This window comes from Numida meleagris, chromosome 7 (genome assembly GCF_002078875.1).
Source record: "Numida meleagris isolate 19003 breed g44 Domestic line chromosome 7, NumMel1.0, whole genome shotgun sequence".
In the NCBI taxonomy this organism is placed as follows: Eukaryota; Metazoa; Chordata; class Aves; order Galliformes; family Numididae; genus Numida; species Numida meleagris.
Genome location: NC_034415.1, coordinates 25,244,622 through 25,260,895, shown reverse-complemented (window position 1 = coordinate 25,260,895; position 16,274 = coordinate 25,244,622). Strand labels below are relative to the sequence as shown.

General features: G+C 45.5%; 2 protein-coding genes across 2 annotated transcripts; one reads left to right on the top strand and one right to left on the bottom strand.

Annotated features, from left to right (window-relative positions):
- On the bottom strand, positions 3,954–8,141 carry TCEANC2 (transcription elongation factor A N-terminal and central domain containing 2). Its single transcript, XM_021404426.1, has 4 exons — positions 8,004–8,141; positions 7,724–7,865; positions 6,949–7,142; positions 3,954–5,118 (listed from the first exon to the last, which is right to left on the bottom strand). Exons 1-4 carry the CDS (start codon positions 8,103–8,105, stop codon positions 4,930–4,932), a joined length of 627 nt encoding a protein of 208 aa, XP_021260101.1. The 5' UTR covers positions 8,106–8,141; the 3' UTR covers positions 3,954–4,929.
- On the top strand, positions 8,035–16,265 carry TMEM59 (transmembrane protein 59). The gene is made up of 8 exons (XM_021404425.1): positions 8,035–8,478; positions 10,552–10,657; positions 12,464–12,558; positions 12,753–12,905; positions 13,175–13,259; positions 13,571–13,655; positions 14,470–14,578; positions 15,293–16,265. The coding sequence occupies exons 1-8, from the start codon at positions 8,290–8,292 to the stop codon at positions 15,446–15,448; spliced, it is 978 nt and encodes a 325-aa protein (XP_021260100.1). The 5' UTR covers positions 8,035–8,289; the 3' UTR covers positions 15,449–16,265.

Genomic DNA, 16,274 nt, shown 5'->3' with positions numbered 1-16,274 from the left:
TCATAGAATTATTAGGGCTGGAAAAGACCTCTGAGATCCCCAAGCCCAACCCACCCCACCAGGCCCACGTCCCTCAGTGCCATATCCCCACAGTTCTAGAACACCTCCCTGTCCCTGGGATGAGGCAGGTCACCATGCAGCGCTTCCCAGGCTGGACAAAAGCCCCTTGTAGCTGCCCAGGGTGCTGGGCTCAATGCCATCCTCCTGGCCTCGGGCAACCTTTCCCATCAATGGGGCTCTGTGCACACGGTGCTCACCGAGCTGTGAGCATGATGGTGGTTCCGGGGGTTTGCTCATCGCTGCAACGAGTGATGCAATGCAACATGTGAGCTATACAGAGAGCTAACAGAGAGGGCTGGGAGGAGAAAGGAGAGGGGTAACTGAGGGCTGGAGCTGTGCTGCTCTTGCAAGTTAATTTTAATAAGAATATTGTGTTCATCTCCTCACTGAGAGGTGGGTGAGGCTCAGGCACTGCTGCCTGGTGAAGCGTGCGTGTCCCATCCCTGGTGGTGTTCAAGGCCAGGTTGGGTGGGCAGCCTGATCTGCTGGGGAGCATTCAGCCCATGGCAGGGGTTGGAACTGGATGGGCTGGACTGGATGTCCCTTCCCCTGTGAGTGCTGCACAAACACAGCGATTTGTTACCGGTTTTATCGATGAGTGCTGGGCATGCTGCACAGAGAGGGAAGGGTCAGCAGCTGGGCATAGTGATGGCTGCTTCCTGTGTCCCCCTGTTCCCAGAGGTGCTGTATAAAGTGCAGATCTTTGCACCAACTGGGCCATAAGAAGTACCACCCCAGTGCTTTCTGAAGCAGCTGCATCGCATGCTCCGCTTGCCAGAGATTTACGTGGTCTGAGGGTTGCAGTGAGATTCTGCTGATGCTCGCCCTTCTTTTAAAGTAAAAACACAGTGTCTGTTACCTTGGTGGCTGCGAGAAAGAAGGAAAGGTTTCTGAGCTGCCCCCTTTGCAGGAACCTGCTCTTTGGTGCTTTACTCAATGCCATACTGAGCACTGAGCTTTTTCCCTCAGTGGCACTGGGCACAGACCCCGCTGCTTCATTGACTCTCCCTCTGGGGCCATTTTCTTCTCTCACCAGCACATACCATGGATGAAAGATGCTGCAGCATGCAGCAGTCTGCCTTGGGGTTGAGGTGCTTGTTAGAGGAAACGCCCCCCAAAGGTGGAGCAGAGGCAGGTGTTGCCATATGGGACATGCTCAGGGTTTGTACACCACAGCCCCAGCGAGATCGTGTCCCACCCAGGGGCCATGAAGTTTGGCTCTGAACCTGCTTTAACCCTTTATCTTACTTTTTTTTCTCTCTCAAAGAATGCCAGGAATGAAGCAGCTCTACTCCTCTAATCTGTGCTCCCTGCCCAAACCGGCATCCCCTCCCCAAGCAGCCCATTACCTCTAATTTCATCGCTTCTGGTTCTCACCTCCCTGCTTGCTACTCCTCAGGGCACATTAGATGGGACGCTCAGTGCCAGCTGCCCTAGGACGCAGCACACAGCCAGAGCTGTAGGCCCCAAACCCTTCCCCATGGGGAAGCAGCACACCCCACAGCCCACCGCCACCCCTTTACCCTGCAGGTACCCGATGGAGCACAGCTGAGCAGGCAGCAGCCACCAGCCCCGCCAGCTGGGGAAGCATAATAGCTCCAGCATATGGATGATTAAAAATGCAAGGACAGCGTTTACTGGGAGTTGTTGTTTCCCAGCTTATTTTAAGCAGCCGTCTCCTCCATTTCCCGGCCGTCGCGGCCCAGAGGACAGCGAGGTCATCCTCCCCGTGCTCCTGGGGTTTGGGCGTGCAGGGATGAAACGGAGCACTTGGGGGACGTGGGAAGCTGCTGTGTTCAAAAGATGGCATTGCCTTAAGGGTCAATCTAAATCAGTGTTGCTGGCAGCCCTATCCAAGCATGTCCCAGGCTCTGGCTGTGGGAGGAGCTCTCTCCCAAAGCCAGCACCGCGGTGGGTTTGGGGGCTCTGGGCTTGAGGCATCCTCCTCCTCCTCCCTCCATAGTGTCACAATGTGAAAATCTCAGCTTAGACAAACCAGTGGCTGCACAAAAGCAATCCTGCCATTTGGGCAGGCTGTGCTGCAGGAAGAGTGCTGGTCCACGATAGGGGCACCTTTTATAGGGAGATAACTGCTCGGTGTATGATGATATATAATTAGCAAGGATTATCCTGTAATCTAGTCTAATTGACAGGGACCATAGATGTTGCTCAGCTGACTGCCAGCAGAAGAATTTAGAGCAGTGCTAATTGCAGTGTAACCCTGGCACACACTTCCCCTGGTTGCATCTTTCAGGATGCCAGAGCTTCTCTGTGCCTCAGTTTCCCCTGAATCCTGGTGCTGGGTGTTCAGGAGCTGCCTGGCTGGGCCCTCGCAGCTCCTTTGTGGTTCTGTAAGTCAAGCATTGGGTTTGCCACCCCGGCAGTGTCGCAGAGGGAAATGGGTGCAGTGCGGGGACTGTGATTCTGCAGCCCCCAGAAGCAGTTGGGGCCCTGGGGGCTGTGAGAGGGCATCTGGGGCTGCTCCTTGTCTCAGCATCTCTTCTTCTAGGGCCAGCCCAGCACAGCCTTCGGATCACAGGGCTGCCAGTGAGAGAGATCTAAAAGTTTGGGTTCTTTGTGGAGAAACCTTTGAAGAGCCTCTTAAAAGACGAGCAACGCCGTGGTGCTGCGCTCTCCTTTTCAGGAAGGATGGGAAGGGTCTCGCCTGCTCCCTTCTTCTTTCGCCCCAGCAATTTGCAGCACGGTGAAGCTTTCCTTCACTGCTGCCTCCCAAACCAGTGGGTTTGCTCTTCAGAAGTCCTTAAACCATTCCCCTGTTGTCTGCGCTCCCCGCTGCGCTGCAGCTCCCCAGCCCAGCCCTTGGGGATCTTTCCCAATTCCCCGCTCAGTGAATCTTCATCCTACATGTCCCTGCAGCTTTAACATCACCCTGCAATAGCTGGACCCAGAGCTATGCGCTTAGGTCCCTTAGAAAAATAGTTGTGAAAGTATTAGCCATAAAATAGACACAATTTATATGAGTTTACTGGTGTGCAGTAACTCTGCATTCCTGAAGTTAATTCCCAAAAGAGAAATACTCAGCATGTACTGAGAATGAGGCCAAAAAAATATATCCTCTGCAATGTGTGCTTCAAAGAGCTGAAAGACATCCAAAATAGATGGAACAACTGCTTCTCCCTGAAGTGTGTTCAGAAAAGAAAGGTGTCAGGGGCCAAGAGAGATGCGGATAACGTCACCCAGAAGACATGGCTGTGTAGAGCCTTGTTTATGTCTATGTGACCTTGTTTTTAAATTTTACAGCACTATTATGGATAGTATCTAGTAAGCATCCGCATCTCTTTCCCCTGTATGGCAGGTCTTGGCATTGCAGCTCTGGAAACAAAACCTAAGCCACTCATTGATCCTGAACCCCTTTTGTGACAGTCCAAGATGGGTGAATTCAATTACAGCCATGCAGTCTGAAGCTAAGTGGGAAATGGATCTGATTACTTGTAAAAAATTGAGGGTTTTCGCATCTCTTGCTCCAGACCGGTCATCAAGTGTTAGGTCTTTAGTGATGTATAATCCTTAGTCACCACTCACATCTGCTACTTTCTGCCTCCTAGTGCGTTTTGGGTGTTGTAGTGTTCAGAGAAGTATTTAGCAGACCCACTTACTGACACCCAGTCCCATTTTAGGATGAAGATCTGAATACCGACTACTGCACCATTTTCACACTGCATTATTTGTTCCTAAGTGACTCCCCTGAGATCAGCGTTGACCATGACTGATCAAAGCACACCTCCTCACAGTGCATTACCCTTCAGTTCCCATGCCTGTGAACAAGCAGATTTCACTCATCCCAGCACTTGACTCTCTCGACCCCGTTAACTCAGAAAATGGATTGCGACCAGTGCCTTGTACACGCACAGAGAACACAGAGCACTTCATTGTCTACCAGTAGAGAAAGACTGTGCCTGTCACAGCTTTAATAATAGCATACAGAGAGCAAGATGACTTGTGGCAGTAAAGAAACCAGAGTAAATACGAAAGGCAAGGTTTCCAGGTTTTAATAACTAGCAGCAATTCAAACAATAGTTTGTTGCTTAAATCTATTTACACCATCATTCTGAAACATGCTCTTTACAGAGGAGAAAAGCCTGGATGTGGAATGTTTTCCTTACAGCATAATTGTAGTTAAAAAATTCATCTCAAGGTGTTGTTTTTTTTTTAATGTTACACTAATAAGCACCACATTTCAATCATGAGTGAGGTATGGAAGTCAGAGCAAGCTGCTCATTAAGCAGAAGTATTAGATAGCACCTATACCCCAGGGCATTTCGGTTTTCACCCCAGGGTTTCAGAAAATGCCCACGACTGCGGGATGACTGAGCCAATGGAAGGATGGATAGAAAACTGTTGAAACCCGTTTTGTATCCCACTGTGGATGCAGGGGAAATCACCTGGCTTGACTAAACAGGGCCCAGCCACAGTGGATTTGGCTGATTTAGGATTAACGAGGGTTTGCAGTTATCCATTAGGAACCTCCTCCCATGAAACAATTACCCCCATTTCCCACTCTTTCCCACCATTGCAGTACAGAGCTGGTCCTTTAGCCATTCAGCTAATTACACCTGAAGATCCACATCAGGGATGCAGCCCAACTGAGGTATGACAAACTGACAGAAGAAACAGGTGAGTGAGCGGGGATGGCTTTGTACCAGGAAAATATACAGCAGAGTAGAAGAAACTTTTTGTGCAACAACCCCACACAGATTTCGAGCACCACTTTCATCACTGGTAGTTCTTGTCTTCAGCCAAGTGAGTCACGCTGTCTGCTCTTCGGCGCTCCCCTTGTGACAGAAAGGGTTCCCAGTTCCACAGAGATGCAGGCACATGAAGTTCTCGCTCGGCATCCAGCACAACACCTCACTTTTTATGGCTCTGTACAAATGTAGGGACGGTGAGCGTGCCAGTCTTGACTTCTGCTCGCATTTCAGGTTTGTGCTTTAATGAGAAGACAAGAGCTCGCACCATTCTGCGATATGGCGCACTAATGAGACGAGAAGAGAGATGAAAAGCTTCTCGCTCAATATTTTCAGCCAGTGGGTGATCAATCTGAAAACAGCAAAGTATAAAATTAGATCTTTACATTTAATAAGGAGACCAACTGATTGAAATTGGAGTTTGGTGCTTTTCGGTGTTTCTTCAATAATCAGTGTAGATTCAAGGAAATCTACCTCTCATCACAAGTGCAACAGGAAGAACAATTTAATTCCACCCTAGCAATTAAGGACCAAGACAGCATGGTCAGTAACAGGGAACATATTCACATCTCCACCTGGGTGGCAGTGCTTTGCCACCACAACAGGAAACTAATCTGCAACTCGCTTTGGGTACCCACTGGAGCCACAATTAGAAGCTATGTTGTGCTGTCTCTGTGAAGCTTGCTTTTTGATCCTGCCGATGTAAGGCACCTCAGATACTATTTTAAACTCAATTCCAATAGCAGCTATAAGACATGCCAAACACTTGGCAACCCTGCTTGGTGCTATAAAGGGAGATGCGGGCTCTCTGTGTGTAAAAGGAGGTATAATTAAGAATGCAGAAAGGGATTTACTAAATGTTAATTATGTAGTTATTGCTTCAACATGTGCCAAAACCTGTAATTTAGAACAGCTTAGGAAAAAAAAAGAAACAACCTTGCCCATCAAGAAATGGTTTTAATTTCACTTCTGCTTTTTGTGACAGGAAAGCTCCCATGCTTTGCATACAGGAGATTCCAGTGTGTCAACCAATACTCCTCCAAGTCCTTTGCCCACCATTTTCACTCTCTTTTTGCTACCCAAAAGTAAATTACCCCTCTGTTGGCCAGCACTAGGAGCTGTATTGTATCAACTCAGCCTCATTCTCCCTCTCTAATCAGCACTCAGGTGTCCCCACTTTTCGCTTGCCCAATCTCTGTGGCTCCCCTGCATCTGTATGTTGTTCATCCTACAGATATAAGCTCCACTTGTAGATGCAATGGCAGCTGCAAGCCACAAAGGTAGTTTTCCTTGCCATACTTTCAGGTAAGTCCTCTTCAGAGGTGGTTCTGCTTTGTCCTACCTTACCCAATACCACCTGTTTAAGGGTGGCATTGTAGCCTTCATGTCTCCTAGGTTTGGAGTTTACCAGCAGTGTTAATGGCTTGACCTAAAAGCGAGCTCTCCACGTAATCATCCTGAAGCGCTCCCACACTAAATGACCTTTTTGCTCTGCCTCAGCCCAGACAGATAGAAAGTTGGGGAGGTTGTTCTCATAGCTGGCAAACACATAGCTTTGAAATTCTTGAGCGCTTATCACTTTTCTTGCCGTTTAAGGGATAACTAATGAATAAATTAAAGGGGTAATTATTACAGTGTTTTGTAGACCAAGCAAGCTAGTTGTTCAGCCTCGCAGCAAAACTCTGTTCCTTTACTTAAAGATACCAAAGGGATCTAGTAATTATTGCCATTTTATATACTGTCAGCCTTGCCTCTATGTTTTTGCAATAGATTTCAATTTACAAGTGTTTAATTACTTAAATATGAAACGCCCAAAAGGTCCCAGTGTTGTTTTAATTGCTGATAAGTAATAGTCAAAACTTTATGCTCTACTAACTTCCTCCTTCTCTTATCCATCCCAACTGCAGTACATACACAGCTACTCTGTTGGTTGGTGGTGTAACTGAGAGCAATGTACACCTCAAATTAGCATGTTTACTTGTTTAATAACAAACAAAACAACCACAAATCTACCTTTAAAACAAAGCTAATGATAAATGGGGGCGCGCAGAGACTTATTGAAAATAGGAACTTTTGTCCCCACTCTGCTGCCAGGACCAGTTTTAGGGTAACTATGGCTGACAAAGGCTTCTCTAACCTGTTCCTACGAGCAGGTACTCTTTGAGGTGAAGATAAACACTACCTCTAGATCCAGGGCTTCACAAAGCAGCTTCCGCGCGTTCTTTCTGAAAGCCTCAGTCTTGGGATCGCTCTTGACTTCTATTGAGGGCCTGTTTGAGTGGTGTTTGATGAAAGCTCGCCATTCCACATAAACATCTTTGGCAAGGCTGGCCACATCGTGATCGGAATGTTTGCGCATCTTGTTCACTGTGTGACCTGAAAAAAGGCAACAAGTCGCACAGTTTTGGTAGGCGGACAAAATATACTGGACAGCAGTCATATTGGTGCTCAGCAGCCACATACAGCTTTAATTCGGGCAGCGTCAGCATTGGCAGAAATGTAAGTATAAAATTACTCGGAATGAAGCCTGAATTTCTCACTCTCGGACTCCTGCAGGGATTTTGCCATAGAAATTAGCAAGGAATGGAGCTACACAGGTGAAAATTGTTTTCTCAAGGTGCCAAAGTGGAGAGAGACTGGCTCTGGTGAAAGCTTGTAAAATTGGCCTACGTATGCTTTTTTTTTAAACTGAAAACCCCCTTAAGGAAGACGTTGCTCGGTGGTGGTGATGACAGCGTTATAGCACACAAACATCACGGTGCTCGAAGCAGAACTCTGCACTGGACGCAGGCCTGCTGCGCCAACACGGCTCCTTACAGAGCAGACCCAAGGCTCCCGTCCCAGCAGGGCGCTGCTCCCCGCCCGGCAGCGCCGTTGGCCGCCAGGTGGCGCTGTTCGGCTCCTGCAGCACAAGCCGCTCGGGCGCAGGGAGCAATGTCCGGGTGAGAGCGGTGTACCTATTTTTGTCGACAGAAGCACTTCCTTGGAAGGTATTTTCTTCTTCAGTTCCCCCAAAGCTTCCATCAGGTTTTCTTTGGGCTGCCCGGGGAGCTCGAGCATCGCCTTCCATCGCTTTATGTCCTCCACCACGACCACTCTCTGGAAAACAGAAAAGCCATCAGGAAATGATGAATTCTTTCTATGAATGAGGACTTGGGCTTACCCTCAGCAAACGGAGGCGTTATCAACACGCTGTTGGCTACGACGTGAACCAGCGTGCAGAACACGGGGACTCGCCTTGAGGGACTCGAGCGTGGCCTGCCGGTAGGCGCGGGGTTCCGGCCGGGCCCGGCGAGGGCTCTGCGGGGAGCGGGCCCGGCGCACCACGAACCGCTCCATCCTCCTGCCGGAAGCCGCCGCCCTGCCCTGCGCGCTGCGTAGTTCCCGCCGCTGGCTACGGCCCGTTGCGGCGGCTGGGGCCGCCCGGCGGCGCGAACTACAACTCCCAGCAGACACCGCGCGGAGGAGGGGAGCGGTGATCTCGCGAGAGGCTCCCGGCGGCCGGTCCCGTCAGAGGAGGAAGATGGCGGCGCGGCGGGCCGGTCTGCTCTGCCTGCCTCTGGCCCTGCTGTTGCTGTGGGCGGGTGGCCGCGCTCGGGCTGCGGGAACCGTGCCCGCCAGCTCCTCCGAGGCTTTTGACTCCGTGTTGGGCAACACGGCGTCCTGCCACCGCGCCTGCCAGCTGACCTACTCCCTGCACACCTACCCCAAGGTACGGGCGGGCCCCGCCTCGCTGCTCGGCCCCGCGCCCCTCTCCTTCCTCTCGGCCCGCCGGAGGTTGCCACCCCCTGAAGCACGGAGTGAGGTGCTTCCCTACAGATACGTGTTTCTTCTTGGAAACAGCTGATTCGGCTGTAAATTGCCAAGGAAATATAGCTTTCGAAGTGTAGCTGTGTTTTAGTGGTGGCAGTTCCGTGGGTTTGGGGGTCTCTTCTCCTTTCCTCCTGTTCCCGAGGAGGCGGCTGTTATTTGGATTGGGACGCTCCATGTTTTGGGGGACTAACACTGTGCTGTGTCCATAGCCAAAGGCCCTGAGCCGGGACACAGCGTGACACTCGAATTTTGAAGGATGAAGCGTCAAAGATGGCAAGCGAGTGGCCTGTCAGAGCCATCAGTGATGTTTTGATTCACTTACACAGAAAAGACCATCTCAGGATAGTCAATTAATATCTAACGGGAATATAATTGCATATTCAGGACTTTGCCGTGTTGATTGGGAGGTTTGCACAGCTCAGAACCAATGATTTGAATGTGACATTTGTTGTTTTTTATCTTTCACTGGTGACATGTTTCATTGCTAACTGCAGCTGTATAGCAGCTTGAACTCTGGATGATTGAAGTTCTTCTCTTGTCCCTGAGATTGCACGCCAGGGCAGCAGGCAAATGGGAGGAAGTGGTGATGACATTAGGTAATAGGGCTTTGTCTGCTCTCGTGTGAAATTGAAATTGGACTTTGCGGTGCAGCACCTGATTCTGATATCTCCACAGGAAAGTAATGGGGAGCTGTGTGGAATACAGGTAGAATTAGATCTGTACGTGTGACATGATTTGGTGCCTCCATGTCATGATAGTGAGGAGAAAGGCCTAAACCTGGAAAATTGAGCCTAAACATTCTCTTGAAATAGTTCCATACTGTGCTGGCACTTCAGGTAAAGCTGATACTTCTGTGATTTTTTTGTCTGCTTGTGAACTCGTTGTTACGTGTTGCTGGGAATGTTGAATAACACAACCACCTCTAGCTTCACAATTTGTTCAGTTTGTCACAAAACCTCCAGATGAATGGAAGGAAATTGTTTCAGTTGTCATTGGAGAGTACGTCGATTTTCACTAAGACTTCTGTGGAAGACTGCTGCAGAAATCTGTTCGCTACAGCCAGTTCTGTGTGGATGTCAAATGAGAGAACGTGTTTTCTGTAACAGCAGAACTGTTCTAGCCATCCTGTCTGTGTTGTTAGTGTTGAGTTTTGATCTGTGTTTTCAGCTTAGCTGCCTTTAAATCACGTGAACTTGTGCTCTCAAACAATGACAGTGCATTTACGGTAGATGATGCAGTAAGGTGTGGTGTGTTTGGTTTTGGTGCAATTAATTCAGAGTCTGTTTTCCCCCTGTGAACAAAGTGGCTGCAGTCACATAGGTGGCTATGTAGTTACCAGGCTTGGTGGATCTGATTCACTTAGAGGAGGCTGGCTGTAATTCTGCAACGTGGAGACCACTGTATGTGGAAAGTACACATCCACCCCTCTAGCACTGTGGTCAGAAGAAATACTAGGTTATAGGTTTTCAAGAGTGTATAAACTTAGCATTGTAGTGGCACTGAGAAAGCACTGGGTTTGGTTAAGCTTCTGAGGTGGACGACTGTGTACTCATTCTGGGGTTAAATGTCAGTAAATCTTTTACAATGGTATCTCTTATTTTTAAAGCCAATGCTTTTTCAAAAAGGCAGTGTGGCTTTGCTGTAAGCCATAGGACTAGAATTGTAAAATGGAATTTGCTGTTCCAAGTCTGGCTTACCCCAGGACTGAGAGCTCTGTCTGAAGTGAATCAGGTTGCATCACAGTGTTAAAGAACTGTAGTTTCGTTTTATTTCAGATGATCCAGACTGTCGTGTTTATCTGACTTCTAGGTCTGCTGGAGGGAAGGAGAATGGTGCTCCAGTGGGTGGTGGCTTTTTATAACGCTTCTAAAAAAAAAAAATAATTGTGGGTTTTTTGTGTGGTTTTTTTTTTTTTTTTTGGTCGATTTATTCTTGAATGGAGGAGTGTAATTCTTCTCTTGTGCCTTCCCAGGAAGAGGAACTGTATGCGTGCCAGCGAGGCTGCAGACTGTTTTCCATTTGTCAGTTTGTGGATGATGGCATTGATTTGAATCGAACCAAACTGGAATGTGATTCTGGTAAGAATAAAGAACTCCTTTAACATCCCCTAATGTGGAGATGCAGGGAGGGAAGAGCGGTGACATCTGAAGGATGGTGTTAAACTGGTGGGATTATTCCAGTTGCTTCCATGCAACCTCAGGCTTATTTATAAAAGTGAGTTGTTCAGATGAGGAACACATCACAATGTACTGTCTGCCTTGTAACTTGTGGTCTAGGGTAAAGCCTTAATACAGCAATCATTACGTTTTGTTTGAGATAGGGTATTAAGTACTTGCGACTAATTGTCTCGGATCTGTGTTAGAGCAAAAATCTCGCAGTGGAGGTGAAATACATATATGCTGTAGCCAGTTAACACTGTTTCTGCAGTTGTGCAGAACTTCTATCTAATAATACTGAGGCGGCTGCTTAACAGTTTTGTTCAGAGATTAAGTGGGACATAACCAGCCAAAGCAGGAAAACCAGTAGAGTAGCTCCCCTCTATTTCTGAAATATAATTAGGACCATGTCAGCTCTCAAAGGAGGCTTTTGTCTTCTCAGTAATTCATAAAAACAAGAGGGCTAGCGGTTAGCTCAGGGAGCTGCTGGAAGATAACACATAGAAAGCATGAAATGCAAAGATGTTAATGTGATACAAATGCTCTAGAAATGGGCTAGTGCTCTAGTCTGTCATGCACTGTGTATAGCTGTGATACAGCATGTCAATCTAGTTGTCGAACCATACATGAAAGAGTGCCATAAAAAGGGTGATGCAGCAATAAAGCACACGTAGAGGTAATTGAACAGTTGCTTACTTTCTGATTTAACTCTCCATTCGGAGGCTGTTGTCTTTCACTGGCTTATGTTCTGTAATCTGTTGCACTGGTTGGTACCCTGACTAGTTGTTCTGTGCTTGGCAGGATGTATCTTGGCTGATCTGCTGAATTCTGTCTTCTGATGTCTCTGCGTGTCTACTAACACTAGCTTGGTGGCACTTTTGCCATGGAATTGCTGTTCAGGTGCTATGAGCTGAATGCTCAAATGTTTAGCTGCCAATACTGTGCCTATTGCCAGCTTTCTAGCCTCTCTGATGGTGCATTTATTCCTGTAGGAGAACTGGGAGAGCTGCTGTGCTCCGTGTTGCTGCTTGATGGGAGGCTGTAGGTCAAGTAGTGCTGTAACATCATCCATCTCAGCTTTAGTATCTTGGGAAAGAGCTTTTGTCCGCCTGATTTCTCCACGTATAAATCTGAATAATTTAGGTTTCTTGGTCTTGATGGTTTCTAGTGAACAATTAATGAAGATACATGTAAATAAAGAGTGGGTTTCATTTATTTTTGTTGAGAATTAAATCAACAATACTTTAAACACATTTACTGTACTTACCGTGCTAGCAAGAAAATGTTCCCTTGGTTTTCGTGTGGTACCATGACTCCTACTGTTACCTCTTAGAGGTTTAGGAGACCTGTGGTCTCTGTATTTGTTTAGAATTCCAGCTTTGTTCTCTAGGATAAAGAAGTTACGTGATTTGTGAGGAAAAAAATATCGTGGTAGCAGGAGAATCAATGAAAACTTGCAACCTTGAATTTGCCCAGACTTAACATTTCTGATCAGTTGCTCTGACAGCATTCAGATTTAAAATATGTGATTTGTGTAAGTTCCAATTCCTTAACCTTCATTAGACCTAGCACCAAATGCTAACCTTGGAATGATTGCCATGTCTTTCCCTACAAATGGGATTGTCAATCTTTTAACTGCTGCTTTGTTTCTGATCCAACTTCTGTTGAAAATGTTTTCTTAACTAAAATGCAGAATTTATCTTCTCATTTTGGGTACTTTCCTTGCAGCCTGTACTGAGGCATACTCCCAGTCTGATGAACAATATGCTTGCCATCTTGGATGCCAGAACCAATTGCCATTTGCTGAGTTAAGACAAGAGCAAGTAAGTACATGACATGTTTTTCAAATACCACCTACTTGTTTTCTGTTCAGCATGTCTTCTCTTTTTTAAACTTCTTCAAATGAAATCTTTTTAAGAACTGAAATACAGACATGGGGTGATGAGTGAGCATGAACATAAGTTCTACTCTCTTCATATGAAAACAATTTGAAAACCAGTTAATGTTGTATTTGCAGTTAATGTCCCTGATGCCAAGAATTCATCTCCTCTTTCCTCTGACTCTGGTGAGATCCTTCTGGAGTGACATGATGGATTCAGCTCAGAGCTTCATAACATCCTCATGGACTTTCTACCTTCAAGCAGATGATGGCAAAATTGTCATATTCCAGGTACCTGCCTTTTTTGTTGAGATGGAGATGTCCTCGGTGCTAAATACTTAACTGTGCTCCTTCCAGTCTCAGAAAAGTCTGTGGGTCGCTGTCAGAATTGTTTAGTTTTTGGTAGCATTTTGCTGCGTTTAGTGCCATTACAGGGGTAAAAAATAAAATAATGTGAGTGGTGCATGTCTTAAGACTTCCTTATTAATTTTGAAAACGTAGACAGTCAAGATCAGTGGAAGCTCGCTAACAGGATCTCTTAATTCCTTGTTTCGTTTTAGTCAAGGCCAGAAGTGCAGTATGTTCCACAGCTTGATCAGGAGACTGAAGATACAAGAGGATCCTTGTCCCTGAGTAAAACAGCTTGTAAGTTTTTCTTTGTGGTTTGGAAGAGCAAACGCAAACCTTCCATGTCATGCAAGGAAAAAAGAAACAAAAACAGAACCAAAGTTGCAGGTGACATGGGAAAGCACAGTTTTAGAAAGTTAAAGTATAATTGTTTGCTATGTGTATTAGCAAAGTCTGTGGTAGTAACCAAGCTCCGCTGGAAATAGAAACGTCCAAGCTAGGGCCATTGTGAAAGAGTCCTTTTATGTTTTCTGTAGACAAACTGGATGAAGTTTGGGTCTTCTACTTGCATTGCTTTTCTGACAACTGTTTCTGCTGTTCTATTTCAGCTGACTTACAGCCGGGAAGTTCGCAGACGTACCGGGGACTTTTGGAAGAGCAAGGAAATGATAGTTTTTTCAAGTGTCTCTCCATGTATGTATGTCAGTACCCGGTACAGGGCGTGGTGGTGTTTCCTGCATCTGTGGTGGCAGTGTTGTAAGGAATCAATTTTACAAGTCCCTTAGGTTCAGAGTGAAGAGCACTTAAATTTTTGTATCTGACCTTTTGTTATCGCTATGTTCCGTGCTCGCCCCGTGTTATCTATGGGCTATCCTGCCAACTTTAGTTCTCTTTCCCATTTTAGTTGACTGTAATACTGATCATTTCCTACACTTTTTTTTGTGTGTGTGTGTGTGGAACATAATGTTGATAACTTTCTACACGTTTTTTTGAGTATGCTCAGCAAACTGTTTCATCAGTTCCGTGTTTTGCCTGTTCTTTAGCTCTGGATACCATTCAGGACAAAACATTTTTATTTTCAAATGCAAAAGACAATAGTGTGTTATGTCTAGTCCGAAAATACCCAGTATATATTGAAGCTTTGCTGAATATCAGCATCTTGGTTCTTTCTTGCCTTAGTCACTGATGACTGTTTCCTTGAAAGCTCAGATGTGAAGGATCAGTGAGCTGTACCTTAAGTGCATAACAAAAATCTGTTTTTCAATTTTAAGAGGGAGGAAGTTCAGGGCCCCAAACCAGAATCCAGCAAGTCTTTTAGTATCTTTGAAGTTAGATACTAAATAGGTGTTAGACACTACATTGTATACCCAGGTGTCAGAAGCAGGCTGTGCAGCTGGAAGAGAGAGAGAGTAGTGAATGAGCACGAGTCAAAATCAGACACAGCTTTTTAGAGATCCATTCTTTTGTATTCAGTATATGAAATCTAGTAACACTCTTTTCATTTCAGAAATTCCAGTTGGATTTTAACCACTACACTTGTCCTGTCAGTGTTGGTGCTCCTCTGGATTTGCTGTGCAACTGTAGCTACAGCTGTAGAGCAGTATGTTCCATCTGAGGTAAGTCGATTATATTGCTTTTACGTTACAGCTTTCTACAGAATAATGAACATCACGGGGGGTCAATTGTAAAGAGTTTTTTATTTTGCAGACGTGGTTAGCGAACAAATTTTTGTTTAAACAACTTTATAGCTGAATATCTGTCTGTCCCTGTGGCTGATAGATGCTCTGAGCCTTGCTCAGAGTAAGCGCAGATGCTGTGTCTTCTGGCTTATAGTCCTGCCCTCTTAGCAACTTCTGGGTTACTCTTAACAGATGGAGGTTGCTCCTGGTTTCTCTGGAGGTAAAGCTGTCCTGAGGGTTGGATGGGGCAGGTGGAAATGTGTGGATAATTTAGTTCAGGAGTGTCAATAGTGAGAACAGAAGTGACAGCATATTGTTGGTGACTGCTCTTGGTCTGTATAAAGGGAAACCAACTGAACTAGTATTCCTACAGCCCAAAGAGAATAAGAGTCGCAGTGTTTGCAAGCTAAAGATGCAGTGCTTGTGTACCAAGCTCTACTGTTTGTTTTTTTTTTCTCTGGTGGATTTAATGCATTTATTTGGACTTAAATCTAGTCCCAGTCATGAATTTCAGTTGTTGCAGAAAGTGTGAGTTAACTTGCGTTGAAGAGCTGCAGCCATCAAAGTCAGGAGGGTGGTCGTATAGCAAAATGCATTTTATTCATAGTATTAAAAGTCTTTATCTTAAAGTAGTTCATTTAAATATTTCAGAAGCTGAGCATCTATGGAGATCTGGAATACATGAATGAACAAAAACTGAACAGATACCCATCCTCTGCACTTGTTGTGGTTAGATGCAAGACTGAGGAACACGAAGAAGCAGGACCTCTTCCTACAAAAGTTAATCTGGCTCAATCAGCAATTTAAATAAGCCTCCATTGGATTGAATAGACTAATTCTAACAGTGCTAGCAACTCCTGATTGTTTGTGGTGGTTCTTCAGATAAGAAGCTTAGCAGCAAGTCTTTAAATGCAGAAAAAGTTACAGAATCAACAAATGTCATGGGATTTTTTCCGCTAGTAGTGAAGATTCAGACACCTTGAATTTGTTTCCAGACATAATCACTTTTCACTGGTGTTTGCTCTGTGTCTTTTTGCTTACAGAAGCAGTAAGCATGCTTTCCATACATCTGCCATGACACTTTCAAACTTATTTGTGTCTTCTAGGATATAATGTGTACATTCAAGAGTTAGCTCTGTAAAGATATAAGAAATTTTAAGTAGGCAGGAGATGCCTTTTTAGTGTTGCACTTTCTGTTGTAGTTAAGAGTAAATATTATAAAATTATCTGCTTTTTTTTGGGGGGGGGGGGGGTACTCGTTAATGTTCATGCACAAACACCCCTTTATCCAAAAATAGAAATATATTTTTTCTACCATGTGGCAATATCCAGGATGGAAAGCATTTGTGAAGTGCTGTAGGCTGGAACTCGGTTTGTGGAAGGTGGAAAATTTGTTAAAACCTATGGACGTATGCTTTCACGTACAGAACATTATATGGTTAATTAATTTGTCAAACTTTAGCCTTTACATCTTAAATTGCTTGTAAAGTTAGAGCCTGTGTTTTCTGAAGAAATCCTACTTTCCATTCTTGATTAACTATTCTAGTCTTGTAACGTCATTTACAGAAACAAGGTGATTCCTGAGAAATGAGAACAGACGAATAAAAATGACTGTGTAGAAATACTGACTGTA